At 44.1% G+C, this 15,289-nt stretch overlaps 1 protein-coding gene across 1 annotated transcript in view; it reads left to right on the forward strand.

The window, feature by feature from the left end:
• Positions 1-15,289, forward strand: part of tmem150c (transmembrane protein 150C) — a 38,396-nt gene that overhangs the window by 22,114 nt on the left and 993 nt on the right. Inside the window, exons 5-6 of the mRNA XM_033025103.1 lie at positions 7,762-7,889; positions 9,500-9,677. Coding sequence (XP_032880994.1) covers positions 7,762-7,889; positions 9,500-9,677 — 306 coding nt within the window. The remainder of the gene's footprint in view (positions 1-7,761; positions 7,890-9,499; positions 9,678-15,289) is intronic.

A 15,289-nucleotide genomic window follows, 5' to 3' on the forward strand; every position in this document is an offset into this window, starting at 1 on the left:
TGAACGTTCGTGCCTTCACGATAAGAAAAACTGGAAGCGCATGCTGAACTGGAGAGGCTAGATGCTAGGGAATCATGGGGAAATCCCAACACGACTCTTTGGAATTCGTGTCAATATCTTTACGATAAACAAAAAGATGTGGTTACCAATCATTCAGGTCTGACAAACCTGAATACATTGTGCAGTAAATTCATTCGAAATTGGAAACCTTTGTTACTGCCAAACAATTGATTCCAAATGCTACTTTATGGATTGCATCCATTAAAAGATGCTTACTATACGGTGCCTATGCGGAAGGATTATAGACGTTATTAATTCTAAGCTAACACCTTCCACCACTAAGGACTACTTGGGGTTCACCTTTGACTTAGTCTACATGTGGGTAGCTTATCAAAGGAAGGTACAGACTTAACTGAGGCCAACAACCTCATTGCATCAGTAAACCACCTATTTGACTGGTAGCAAGGGTAATTGGCAATACTGTGGCCTTTCCAGCCACACTGTTTGACCTTTGTATTACCAATAATTACAAGGACAAAGGTATAAGCACTTAAAATCAATACTGGTCATGTGTAGAGACCAATGAGGCAACCAATCTAAGCAATCACGGAATTACAATGATAGGGGAAATATTGGGCATTGTTCAAACCCTATCATTGTCAGCAACCATTCAGTGGTGCTACAAACTGATGCCAGTGTTCATGGTTGGCGTGTTACTAACCCCATCTCTAGTTGTGGATATAGATGGGATGCACAAGAAGCATCATTGCTTCAGATACATGTCATAAACTACTTGGAAATGTTGGGTGCGTTCTATGGACTAAAATCATACTGTTCAGAAATGCATCACCTGCATGTTAGACTACAGATTGATAACACCACCATGGTGACATATACTAACTACATGGGCGGAATCAAATCGGTATCATGTGATAATCCGGCTAACACAATTTGGCAATGGTGTATTCAGAAAAACATTTGAATATCAGCTAGTTACCTACCAGGTAACCTCAAATTTAGTGGCAGACACCAGGTCACGCAAATTCATGACAAACATCGAATGGATGTTGGACCGCAAAGTGTTTGCTGATATTGTAGCATGATATGAAACACCAGAGATTGATCTATTGCATCTTGGCTTAATCACCAGTTGCCTATCTATGTTTCTTGGGAATTAGACTGGGGCATCAGCGATGGATGCCTTCTCGCTGCATTGGGGGGGGGGGGGAATTGTTTTTCCTATGCATTCCCTCCTTTCTGCCTCATCAGTCGTGTATTACGCAAAATACAACTAAACATGGCTCTCCGTTCCGAAATAACCAGATTGTTGGTTCATCCCGTAACGGGCGGGAAAATCATCCCTACCATAATAGGACAAATGTGTTCGTCAGCAGAATCTTAAGTAACCATTTCCGGACCTGGGACTAACGAACCGAACAATGAAGATATACAGCGGCTCACAGGCAGTCCACGAAGAAACTATATCGGGTCCACATCAGGAAGTGGGAAATATTGTTCTAGGAACAACATCACTACTGTACGACGAACAAAAAGTCTGTTCTGGAATTCCTGGCAGGCCTCCATTATGATGAGGGGCTCAGTTACAGTGCCATTAACTGCGCCAGAAGTGCCCTTTCAGCATATCTATGGCGAGGATCAGAGCGTCATTCTGTTGGGACTCACCCCCTGGTAACCAAACTTATGAGGGGAATTTTTTAATATCAATCCCCCAAGAACCAGGTACTCTCAAATATGGGATGTGAGTATTGTCCTAACGTTGCTAAGGAACTGGTCTCCAGCAACAGCTCTGTCCCTGCAAAAACTGACGCATAAAACAGTCATGCTGATGGCTTTGGTCACAGCACAAAGGGTACAGTCTTTACACAAGTTAAGGCTGGACAATATGACTTCTTCAACAAGAAATATAACTTTTCATGTTCACGAATTAGTCATTCAGAACAGACCGGGACCATCAGGCCTCAAAATAGAATTTAGGGCTTACCCTATAGATGATCGTCTCTGTATAATAAGACATTTATTGTTATATATGGAGAACACCAAAAACATCACAGGCTATGAGATGGCACTACTAATCAGCCACAAGCAACCCCACAAAAAAAGTGTCGGTTCAAACTATTTCCAGATGGCTGAAACAGGTTTTAACAACAGCTGGAGTGGACACTAACATATTCAAATCTCATTCCACCAGGGCTGCAGCTACATCGGCAGCTATGGAGTTGGACGTACCGATGGACCAAATCCTGGAGACAGCAGGACGGTCAAGGGAAAAAACGTTCCAACAATTCTACCATAAACCAGTGGTTAAACCTGGAACTTTTGCAGAATCAATTTTAAGTTCTGTAATATGATTTCACCCCATGAAATAGGGGCTATAATTTGTTGTTAATAACTTTATCATGGATTTCAATGTCGGATTCATGTTTAAACATGTTAACACAATTCCTCCCTTATTCAAGTAAGGCAGATGTGATGCATGGACTCGTTTCCACGGCATGAAATCACGGAGCTTTGAAATCTTCACGTAGTCACTCACGTGACTCCGAAGTAAAATAGTAAGATTAAACGAGAACTTACCAGTTCGAAGTTTGATCGTTATTTTATGAGGAGTAACGTTGAGGGATTACCTGCCCTCCGCTCCCACCCTTGATCATGCAGTTCAACTGGTATCCTCTTCTCTAATCTTACTATGTTCAGTCATTACTGTTATCTGTGATTTCACTCCGCTGCTTTGAAGAATGACGCGCATGCGTCCTGGCGGGTTCTTCACGTAATCCCTCAACGTTACTCCTCATAAAATAACGATCAAACTTCGAACTGGTAAGTTCTCATTTAATCTTACTATTGTTAGGGGAAGGTACTTAATTGGGGCAGAGCAGATTACAAGGTCATTAGGCAGGAACAAGGGAGGGTGAGCAGTTGTTGCATCAAACAGGGCTTATAAGGAATATAAAGTGAGTAGGAAATAACTCAAGCCATCAATTAGAAGGGCCAAAACAAGCAATTAAATATTATTGGCCAATCTGATGAAAGAAAATCTCAAGATTTTTTATACGTGCGTTAAAAATAAGAGAGCAATCAGGGAGAAAGTAGGGCCACCTAGATAAAGAAGGGAATCTATCTTGGAGTCGGAGGATCTAGGTGAGGTACTAAATGAGTACCTTGCATCTGTATTCACAGAGGTGAAGGACTTGGAGGACAGTGAGGTCAGTGTGGAGAATACTAATATGCTCGGGCAGTTTGAGATCGAGAAGGAGGTGGTGCTGAGGCTCCTGAAGAACATTAAGGAGGAAAAGTTCCCAGGGTGTGACGGGATTTTTAGTTGAGTTTAGAGGTACCCGGCGGAAACAAGCCCTTCGGCCCACCGAGTCCGCACCGACCAGTGATCCCCGCACATTAACACTATCCTACATACACTAGAGACAATTTTCACATTTACCAAGCCAATTAGCCTATAAACCTGTACGTCTTTGGAGTGTGGGAGGAAACCGAAGATCACAGAGAAAACCCACGCAGGTCGCGGGGAGAACGTACAAACTCTGTACAGACAGCACCCGTAGTCAGGATCGAATCCGGGTCTCTGGCTCTTCAAGCGCTGTAAGGCAGCAACTCTACCGCTGCCCCACTGTGCATCGGTGGATCTATCCCAGGTTATGGGGGGGCAAGAGAAGAGATTGTGGGGCCTTGACTAGGATCTTTATTTCTTCTCTAGCCACAGGCGAGGTCACGGAGGCCTGAAGAGTGGCCAATATTGTACTTTTGGAGAGAATTGGAGAGAATTCTCCAATATTGTACTATTGGAGAGAATTCTTCGAGGTAGGATTTACTCCCATTTGGAAGAGAATTAGGGGTAACCAGCACAGCTCTGTATATGTAGGAAAGAACTGCAAATGCTGGATTAAATCGAAGATAGAAGGAATGGGTGACATTTTGGCTCGAGACCCTTCTTCAGACTCTTCAGTCTGAAGAAGGGTCTCAACCCGAAATGTTACTCATTCCTTCTCTCCAGAGATGCTGCCTGTCCCGCTGAGTTACTCCAGCATTTTGTGTCTATCTACAGCTCTGTATATGGCAAGTCGTGTGTCTCTAACTTGATTGAGTTTTTTGAGGAGATGACGAAGGAGATTGATGAAGGTAGAACGGTGGATGTTGTATACATGGAGTTTAGTAAGACCATAAGGTCCCTGATAGTAGGCAAATCCAGAAGATTAAGATGTATGGGATTCACGATGACTTGGTCATATAGATTCAGAACTGGCTTATTCACAGAAGACGGTGGTTCGTGGTGGAAGGTAGATATTCTGGCTGGAGGTCTGTGACCAGTGGAGTTCCACAGGGATCTGTGCTGGAACCTCTGCTGTTTGTGATACTGTATATATCAATGACCTAGACATAAATGTGGATTGGTTGGTGAGTAATTTTGCTGACAACCAGGAGTTGCAGACAGTGAGGAAAGCTGTCAGAATTTACAGTGGGATATAGACCAGCTGCAGAAATGGGCGGAAGAAAGGCAGACGGAGTTTAACCTGAGCAAGTGTGAGATGTTGCACTTTAGGAGGTGGAATGTAAGGAGGGAGTATACAGTTACTGGCAAGACCCTTAACAGAATTGATGTGCAGAGAGATCTTGGAGCCTAGTTCATAGCTCACATAAGGTGGCAGACAAGTAGAAGGTGTATGTTATGCTTACCTTCATTGCTAGGAGCATTGAATATAAGTGTCAAGAAGTCATGATGCAGCTGTAGAGGACTTTGTTTAGGCCGCATTTGGAATGGAATCGAATGGAATACTTTATCGTCACATGTGACTAGGCACAGTGAAATTCTTTGCTTGTAAATAGCGGCCACTTACGGTGCTGACAAAGTTATAAAGCACGCTGACTCCCCCTTTGGTTCCACCCCCCACACCCCCCCCCCACACCAACTCCACAGCGGTTCCCCCACGCCAAGACCCCATTATCCTTTGTTCTCCCACCCTCCCCAATTACCCATTGTTCTCCCCCTCTTTCCCTCATGGTGGTTCCCCCACGCCGGGTCCTCCATTGTTCTTCGGGTACACCATTACAGGAAAGATGTGGAGGCTTTGGAGAGGGTGCAGAGGAGGTTGACTAGAAAGCTGCCTGGATTAGAGGGTTTCAGCTACAGGGAGAGTTTGGATAGATTTGGACTGTTTTCTCTGGAATGTCGGTTGAGTGAGTGGGCAGATGCGTAGCAGATGCAGTATAATATAGATAAATGTGAGGTTATCCACTTTGGCGGCAAAAACAAGGGGGCAGATTATTATCTCAATGGGGTTAGGTTAGGTAAGGGGGAGGTACAGCGAGACCTGGGCTGTACACCGGTCACTGAAAGTTGGCTTACAGGTACAGCAGGCAGTGAAGAAAGCTAATGGAATGTTGGCCTTCATAACAAGAGGATTTCAGTATAGGAGTAAAGAGGTTCTTCTGCAGTTGTATAGGGCTCTGATCAGACCACATCTGGAGTATTGTGTACAGTTTTGGTCTCCTAATTTGAGGAAGGACATCCTTGTGATTGAGGCAATGCAGCGTAGGTTCACAAGATTGATCCCTGGGATGGCGGGACTGTCATATGAGGAAAGATTGAAAAGACTAGGCTTGTATTCACTGGAGTTTAGAAGGATGAGGGGGATCTTATAGAAACATATAAAATTATAAAAGGACTGGACAAGCTAGATGCAGGAAAAATGTTCCCAATGTTTGGCGAGTCCAGAACCAGGGGCCACAGTCTTAGAATAAAGGGGAGGTCATTTAAGACTGAGGTGAGAAAAAACTTTTTCACACAAAGAGTTGTGAATTTATGGAATTCCCTGCCACAGAGGGCAGTGGAGGCCAAGTCACTGGATGGATTTAAGAGAGAGTTAGATAGAGCTCTAGGGGCTAGTGGTGTCAAGGGATATGGTGAGAAGGCAGGCACGGGTTATTGATAGGGGACGATCAGCCATGATCACAATGAATGGCGGTGCTGGCTCGAAGGGCCGAATGGCCTCCTCCTGCACCTATTTTCTATGTTTCTATGTCGGAGGTTGAAGGGAAACTTGATAGAAGTATATAAAATGATGAGGGGCACAGATAGGGTAGACAGCTAGAGCCTGTTTTGCTGGGAGAAAATGTCCAACACTAGAGGGCATAGCTATAAGGTGAGAGGGGGAAATGTTATTGGAGATGTACACAGAGAAAGGTAGGGGCATGGAATGCACTGGGAGTGGAGGTGGTTAAGGCAGATAGGATAGTGATGTTTAAGAGCATTTTGGATAGGCATGTGGAAATGCAGGGAATAGAGGGATATGGATCATGTACAGACAGATGAGAGTTTAACTTGGCATCATGTTTAACGCAAACATTGTAGGCTGAAGGGCCCATTTCTGTGCTGTATTGTTCTATGTTCTAGTTAACTCACCAGATCAGGCAGCATTTGTGGAAATAAATGGACAGATGATGTTTTGGGTTGAGTCTTTCTTCAGGCCCTGAAGAAGTATTCTTCACTCTGAAGAGAAGTCCTGACCCTAAATTTCACCTGTCCAACTCCTCCACAGATGTTGTCTGACCCGTTGAGTTCCTCCAGTACTTTGTGTATTTTTCAAGATTCTAGCATCTGTAGTTCCTTGTGTCTCAGTAGGTTTACACGTAAGTTGAGAGCAGAGTTAAAGACCACGACAGATAGACATAAAATTCTGGAGTAACTCAGTGGTACAGGCAGCATCTCTGGAGAGAAGAATCGGGTGACGTTTCAGGTCAAGACTGAAGAAGGGTCTCGACCCGAAACGCCACCCATTCCTTCTCTCCAGAGTTGCTGCCTGTACCACTGAGTTACTCCAGCATTTTGTGTCTATCTTTGGTTTAAACCAGCATCTGCAATTCCTTCCTGCACACTTAAAGACCACCAATATAGATACTGCTGTGATTTGAATTTAGTGATGTAAAATCAAACAAACTGTACGGTGGAACAGGAGCAACCTTCCTGTCAGTGGACCACTAGGATAACCTGCCTGCCTGCCTAGTGTAGTCTTCTTGGTGGCTCTGGGGAAATCCAGAAGCATTGTACATCACTACTGAATTATGTTCTGAAAATCCTCAATTAGTTTAGTTTAGTTTAGAGATACAGCGCAGAAACAAGCCCTTCGGCCAACCGAGTCCGCACTGACCAGCAATCCCCGCACATTAACACTATCCTACACACACGAAGGACAATTTACATTTATACCAAGCCAATTAACCTACAAACCTGTACGTTTTTGGAGTGTAGGAGGAATCCGAAGATCTCGGGGGGGAAACCCACGCAGGTCACGGGGAGAACGTACAAACTCCGTACAGACAGCATCCATAGTCGGGATCGAACCCGTGTCTCTGGTGCTGCAAGAGTTGTAAGGCAGCAACTCTACCGCTGCGCCACCGTGCCACACTTTTTGTTTTAACTTGGGAAACAAAATGCCATTCTGAACATAGCAAGGTCTCACAGACAGCAATGAATTTGATAATTCTATGAGGTTAATATTTCATATTAACTTAGTTTAGTTTAGTTGAAAACATAGCAAGGTCTCACATAGATACGATATTAATTTAAAGTGACTGTATATAGAATTTTGCTTTTCTTCAAAAAAAGGTACTAATATAAGAAAACGCTGTCTCATAACTAATGAATGATGGATTATGAGTATATTGGTCCAATGACTGGCAGTGACTGACCTGTCATACCTATGTTTATCTGTCCTGACCTCTCTCTAACAGTGACCATTATTGGAGTTCTCCGTTATTCACAGCTTAAAGTGAAGGTTAGGCAGCCGTGGCTCAACATCCTTGGGCTGATCTCAACATTTCTATCATCTTTTGGAATGACATTAGTAGCCAATTTTCAGGTAAACCTTCAAATTCTCCATCTTGCCCTATTTATTATCTCTGTTTAGCTTAGTTAAGTGTAGTTTAGAGATACAGCGTGGAAGCAGGCCCTTCGCCCCACTGAGTCCATGCCAACTATGTGCGGCACGATGATGCAGCGGTAGAGACCCCGGGTTCGATCCCGACTACGGGTGCTGTCTGTACGGAGTTTGTACATTCTCCCTGTGACCGCGTGGGTTTTCTCCGAGATCTTCAGTTTCCCCCACACTCCAAGGACGTACAGGTTTGTAGGTTAATTGACTTGGTGTATGTGTAAATTGTCCCTCATGTGTGTAGAATAGTTTTAATGTGTGGAGGTTGCTGGTCGGTGTGGACTAGATGGGCCGAAGGGCCTGTTTCCGCACTGTATCTCCACAACTAAACTTAATACTAAACCAACCATCACCTATACACTAGTTCTCTCCTTCACATTAGGGACAATGTTACAGAGGCCAATTAACGCACAAACCTGCCATGAAATGTGTGTGACCCAGGCGACCAAGATCACTGTTTCTATAACATCTGTCAGATACCAAAGGACAAGCACACCAGCTAGATTCGAGAACAATTTACAAGTGTGGTGGACAGATTAATATGACAATATAATAACATAGGGTTGCACTCTATATCTCCGCCATCACTATGTTAAAGCTGAGGGTCCAGAGGCAAAATGCATTTGGTCCCTCTGGTCTGCACATCTATGTCTTCAATGGTGAGTCCAGTAAGAGAAGGGGGGGGGGGAATGTACTGGCACATATCCACTAGATTTTCTCCAGCTTTTTCGTGATCTGTGTAGGTTTTCTCCGAGATCTTCGGTTTCCTCCCCCACTCCAAAGGCGTACAGGTTTGTAGATTAACTGGCTTGGTAAATGTAAAAATTGTCCCTAATGGGTGTAGGATAGTGTTAATGTGCGGGGATCTCTGGTCAGCGCGGACCCGGTGGGCCGAAGGGCCTGTTTCCGTGCTGTATCTCTAAACTAAGCTTGTGACTTTCAACACGCAGGCACAGAAGTTCAGGACAAGCTGAACAGTGGGAGACAAATAATCAGGGATTGTCTAAAGAATCACCAGCTAAAAGTAATTGGCCAAATGCTGTTAGTCCCAAATGAATTAACCGGGTGGTGACGGTGGCGCAGCGGTAGAGTTGCTGCCTTACAGCGAATGCACCACAAGAGAGCCGGGTTCGATCCCAACTACGGGTGCTGTCTGTACGAAGTTTTTGGACGTTCTCCCCGTGACCTGCGTGGGTTTTCTCCAAGATCTTCGGTTTCCTCCCACACTCCAAAGATATACAGGTTTGTAGGTTAATTGGCTTGGTAAATGTAAAAATTGTTAATATGCGGGGATCGCTGGTCGGCGCGGACCAGGTGGGACTAAGGGCCTGTTTCTGCACTGTATCTCTAAACCAAACTAAGCTAAAGTTACTTTTGCCCTAAAATAGAATGGATTCATAGCCGTAGCATTGTTTTTTAAAAGAGATCTATAATCTTAACATGGATTCTGGTAAGATCCTTTGCACAGTTAACAACTTTGTATTTACTAAAATAAAAGCATTTGATTTAAATAATAACACCATTTTTTATGCTCTCAGCTGTCTAACAATACAGTGACACATAATGTGGGTGCACTCATTACCATTGGGTTTGCAATTTTGACCTGCTGGATCCAGACCTCTCTGACATTCGAAGTGAAAATGAATAAAGAAGCAAGATTTCTTGGAATCATCCGTTTTCTCCTCTCAGCGGTTATCACCCTGACTTTCATCGTCTGTATCTTTTGTCCTGTGTGTGCATTGAGTTGAGCTGGAAACAGTGAACTAGTATCATCAGAACATTAATTGCCTGGAGTTTTAGTGTAGCTTCTCTCATAATTTCAAGGAGCAGAATTTGGCCATTCTGCTCATCAAGTCCACTCCACTACTTAATCATGGCTGATCTATCTTTTGCTCTCAACCCCATTCGCTGCATAACCCCTGACACCTGTACTAATCAAAACTCTGTTTTAAAAATATCCATTGACGGCCTCCACCGCCTTCTGTGGCAATGAATTCCACAGATTCCCCAGCTTCTGGCTAAAGAAATTCCTCCTCATCTCCTTTCTAAAGATACTGAAGCTATGGCATCTGGTCCTAGACTCTCCCACCAGTGGAAACACCTTTTCCATATTTACCCTATCCAGGCCTCTCCTTCATGTATTACTTTTCTGGGTTGAGTTGATTAGATGTAATAAATTGGATCAGTAAGTAAATGGGAGGCTATCAAAACAGAAATATCCATGTTTTGATGACAGTGCGAGAATTGATTTCAGCAACGTGTCCTTTCAAATGTTGGTCCATCAGCTAAATATTTGCAATAATTATTTCAAATCTAAAAAATCTGTTTTCCTTCGCCCTCTTCCAAATTCAAAGATGTTTTGGGCTTCTATCAGGACATTTTTCTAATATGAAGATAGACACAAAACACTGGAGTAACTCAGCGGGACAGGCAGCATCTCTGGAGAGAAGGAATGGGTAAGGTTCCAGCATTTTGTGTTTATTTTCGGTTTAAACCAGCATCTGCAGTTCTTTCCTATAACATTTTTCTAATATGTTTGCCTGTGTAATTTTTGTAAATAAATTTGGTTTTAATTTGGTATTAATTAGTTGGATTTGAATTATGCATGCCTTCATTTAGAGATTACAATGAAGCTAACATTCATCGGTCGCTGTAATGTTTAATTTTAAATATATATACGCACTCACATGAATGAAGAGCTAGAAGTTCCTCACATCTGTTCTGCCATTTAATAGTAAGATTAAACGAGAACTTACCAGTTTGAAGTTTGATCTTGATTTTATGAGGAGTTACGATGAGCGATTACGTGAAGAAGGGCTGTCCGTCTGCGTGCGCGTCAATCTTCAAAGCAGCGGTGTTAAATCACAGATAAAAAGAAGACCTGAGAATAGTAAGATTGTGAAGAAACTAGAACTTCCATATGACCTTGATAGTATGAGGGTGGGAGCGGTGGGCACGTAATCGCTCATCGTAACTCCTCATAAAATCAAGATCAAACTTCAAACTGGTAAATTCTCGTTTAATCTTACTATTTTACTTCGGAGTCACGTGAGTGACTACGTGAAGATTTCAAAGCTCTGTGATTTTACGCCGGTTACGAATCCAGGCGACACACACTGAATGGATTGACCATGGATGCGTGTAATCATTAAAGCATTCAGGCATTACGTAGTTAAGTAAAGAAACTGATGCTTTAAATGAAAGAAAAGTTTTTAAAAAAGTTACCCCTCCCAACCTTGGGGGGGGGGGGGAAACTAAGGGACAGAACTTAAAATGGTACGTGCAAACACCCCCAGTCCAGTTATGGGTTTGTTGTACAACCGGTGGACCGTTATTTCATTCGTCCATCCTGCAGCCACTAGGATGTCGTCAAGGGGCACGTCCATAGCTCTTGCTGCCGACGTAAATGCAGCCCTGGTGGAGTGAGATTTAACCATATAAATGTTTACTCCTGCTACCGCCATTACCTCTTTTGACCATCTGGAGATGGTTTGAGTTGACACCTTTTGGTGTGTTTTTTTTTTATGGCTGATGAGGACCGATTGTTCTGAGCCTCTGAGGTTCTCCGTAACTCTCAGATAGTGGTGTTAGTATGTTACCACTCACACAACCGTTGGTCCTCTGGATATGCCAAGAACTGGATCTCCATCCCTGGCATTCCTGGCCTGCTCTGTTTATCAGGTTCCTGATTAGGAATGTTATGTTGTTCATATTGGTGGTCATGTAGTCCAACCGTAGCTTTTGCAGTGTCTGGACTCTTTGTCAGCATACCACCTTCAGGGTTAGTTATAGGCGGTCCCCACTGTCAAAGTAGGGTTTGTACCATGCTCACATCCCATGTGTCAGTGTACCTTGGCCTTGGAGGTCTTAAATTGTAAATTCCCTTCATGAATTTTGTTGTAAAGGGGTGCATTCCTATCGAACTGTGCCCTGCTTCCGGCATCAGATTGGAGGAGAGTGCGCCTCTGGCACTATAGATGCACTATAACTTAGTTTATAGTTATAGTACAGTTGATAGGAACTCCAAGGCATCCGTTATCCGAACTGTGTTGTATTTGTTCGGACAGTCCTATGCCTTGAAATGGCCTCCTCAGAATCTGCAGACCAACAAGTTATACGTTCATGTAGTGGATGATTGCTCCCTGTAACTGGGTTCACTAGGAGGTCCCTGCTCTTGGGTACAGCCATTACTGGCTGGACTATAATTCCCCAAAATTTTGGGGACCAGGCTTGAGTAGGCCAATCTGGCACTACCAATATGCCTGTGGCTTAGTCTTGCTTGATTTTTGTCAAGCATCGGTTTGTGAGACAAATTGGCGGAAAGCATACATAAACATTCCTCCCCAATTGAGGGAGAAAGCATCCACTGCCTTGCTCCTGGATCCAGCTCGCAGGACACATATCTGGGTAACTAATGGTTAGTCTAGATGCAAACGGATCAACATTTGGTATGCCAAATCGTGTAGTTATTTTGTTAAATACTGTCTGATTCAACATCCATTCTGTGTTATTAAACATTCGTGATCCAGCATCTGTCACCGTGTTATATCTACCTCGTGGATTTCCCAAATATTCCTCTCGATACACCAGTGCCAAATGAGGTTCGACAATCTGTCGTAAGATACAGATTTTACACCACCCTTGTTAATGGATATATTCCACCACAGTGGTGTTATCAATCTGAATTTGAACAAGCACCAGTTGCATATCGCTACAGAGAACCTTGAGTCCATATTGTGCCCCCAACAATTCTGGGTAATTGATTCCATGTGTTGGGGAATTACAGACTCCTGCTCATTCCATCTGCCCCCACAGCTTTAGACTGTGTTGGTGTCTCCCCATCCTTAGCCGCTTGCATAGGTCTGAAGAACCCTCGATGGCTTTCGAGCAAAATTTCCCTGAGCTGTCTCCCATTCGCTATCCACCATAGTTATTCAACAATGGCCTCTGCTGGCAATCCATAGTTTGCCAATTCGGCCTGCATGTAATCTGAGTGTTCGTTCCTTTGCTTGCTGTAAGTTCTGGTAATGCAAAGGCCCGTACTGCTGGGAATGCAGCTACTATTTGCCAATTACACTCGCTGTTTGCCTGATAGATGGCTAGAATTTGACTATAAGGTCATTGCAGGCTTAATTAATATTGTCGTTTGCCCCTAGGCAAAGTCACCAACATATTTACTGTTTTTGATAGTAAATTCTAGGTAATCAATTACCCTTGTAGGTGTCAATTTTGATTTAACTGGATGGATGAGGGTAACCAATTCTTTCAAACAGGGTTTTGGTTTGCTTGACTGATGCCTCTGCCAATTCTTGGTGACTCCAAAATGAAAATGTCCTCCAAATATGCCATTACTATGTGGTTTTGAGACCTTTGTAGTCCCAGAATTGGTTTCCGTAGTTTAGTCAATAGTCTAGGAGCTGATGTCAACCCATTTGGCAGAGCCATGCCATCCAGTTAAACTTCAAATATCTCCTGTTCTTAATGAATAGACACCGAATAGTATGCATCTTTGAGGTCGATGCATGCCATGTGACCATTTTATAGGAAGCTCCTATAAAACAGTTGTTAGACCATAACAAAAATTGCTGTTTCTAAAAGTCTGTACTGCACAAATGAGTTAAACCTGGATGAAGTTACATCCTCCATCTGTCACCTGTCCTGGAAGGCAATCCTGCCCAAAATACTGGGCCTGCCTTGAAGACAATTCCGGTCCGAGTTCCAAGTCTGCTTGGAACCTATGTATGTTGTGCAGTAAAAAATAATCACATGTTGTTATCTGTTTTTTAAAACCAGATCTGAAATTCATGTTATTGTCATTTTGAACAAAAACACAAGAGTAAAATTACCAACATGTAACTGGTCCACAATCCCTTGTTTCAGTAAACCCAGACCCACCTACCTCCATGGCTACGGTGGTCTTGTGGTAAGTCCAAAGGCCCCTGATGCGGGTTCCTTTTCTCTCCTTGATTGGGATTGGACTGGTAGGAAGTGTGGATTCCATGTTTCTCCTGACCTCTGCTTGGATCTTGGTCTGAAAACCTTATCATACTGAGCCTGCCTTGTCGGACAATTCTGGCCATAATTCTGAGTCTGCCTTGAAAGACGACTCTGATCATATTTCCGTGCCCAGCTTTCAAGCTACCACCGGCTTCAGTGAACTGCTTACCCCCTATGGAGGTGTGGGGTGTGTTGTCGCCTACTGATGAAGTTTGCTTGTCGTTGGTACCTTGATTGGTCCGACAGTTTTTGCTTCCTTCTTCTGGTCTTACCTGAAGAGAGGATTCGGCGGCTGGTTTCTCCAAAGTCACCCTGATAGCGCTGTTCCCTTGCCGGCATTTGTGCGGATATTCTGCCAACTGCTGTCTCTTGAGGCCATATGCATGTGCTTCAGTATGTTCATACTTTAATTCGAGATCAGTTACCTACTGATCTTGAAAGCAAATTTTGTTTGAACGTTATGTGAGGTTCAAATGACAAATGAATGGCATTGTATAGTATTGTAATTCGAGATCAGTTACCTACTGATCACTCACACTCCTCTCCATTGAGAGTGAGATTTGTAGGTAGCCCTGAAAACAGGTGCTGCCGCAGGCCCCTGAGGATACCTGCGCTGACATGGCCCCTCCTTAGAGCAGGTCATTGTTGGAGCAACTTCTCCAAAAGTTGCTCCTATGTGGGAGAGTCGTCCTCAGACGCTCTCCGTTGAGGGAGGGTATCCCTTTCCCTCCCCGGACTCTTCTGAGTCAACGGGTTGTTTGACTTGCGGGTGGATTTTCCCGTACTGCTAGACCACCAACGGAGCTCTCCTCCTGCAACAAGTCTCCTGCCGGTTCAGCTGCTGGCGCTGTGTCGGGAAACACCGTCGCCCGCTACTGGGAAATGCTGCGGTCCTTCGGCAGCCGACTTCCCCGCGGACCGTATCCTCGACATCTGGGCCCTGAAACTACAAGAAGTTTCAAGCCCGAAAGAACGCAGGTAAGTGATTCAACTTTCCTTACCTGCCCATCCTAACGGCCTGGGAGGACGCAGTGCCTCTCCAGTCCGTCGCGCGTTGCGTTCAGACGTAATGACGCGCACGCAGACGGACGGCCCTTCTTCACGTAGTCACTCACGTGACTCCGAAGTAAAATAAAGTAATGGTTGAACTGATGGGAAAATTATGGATACAAGGAATTGCAGATGCTGGTTTTGAACCCCCTGACCTCCCCATTTCATCCCCCGACCTCCCTCTCTCTGAATCAGAACAATCAGTTCCGAGAGTCTGAAGAAAGGTTCCGACCCGAAACGTCACCTATCCATGTTCTCCAGAGATGCTGATTGACCCGCTG

The sequence above is a fragment of the Amblyraja radiata genome, chromosome 1 (assembly GCF_010909765.2).
Source record: "Amblyraja radiata isolate CabotCenter1 chromosome 1, sAmbRad1.1.pri, whole genome shotgun sequence".
Taxonomy (NCBI): Eukaryota; Metazoa; Chordata; class Chondrichthyes; order Rajiformes; family Rajidae; genus Amblyraja; species Amblyraja radiata.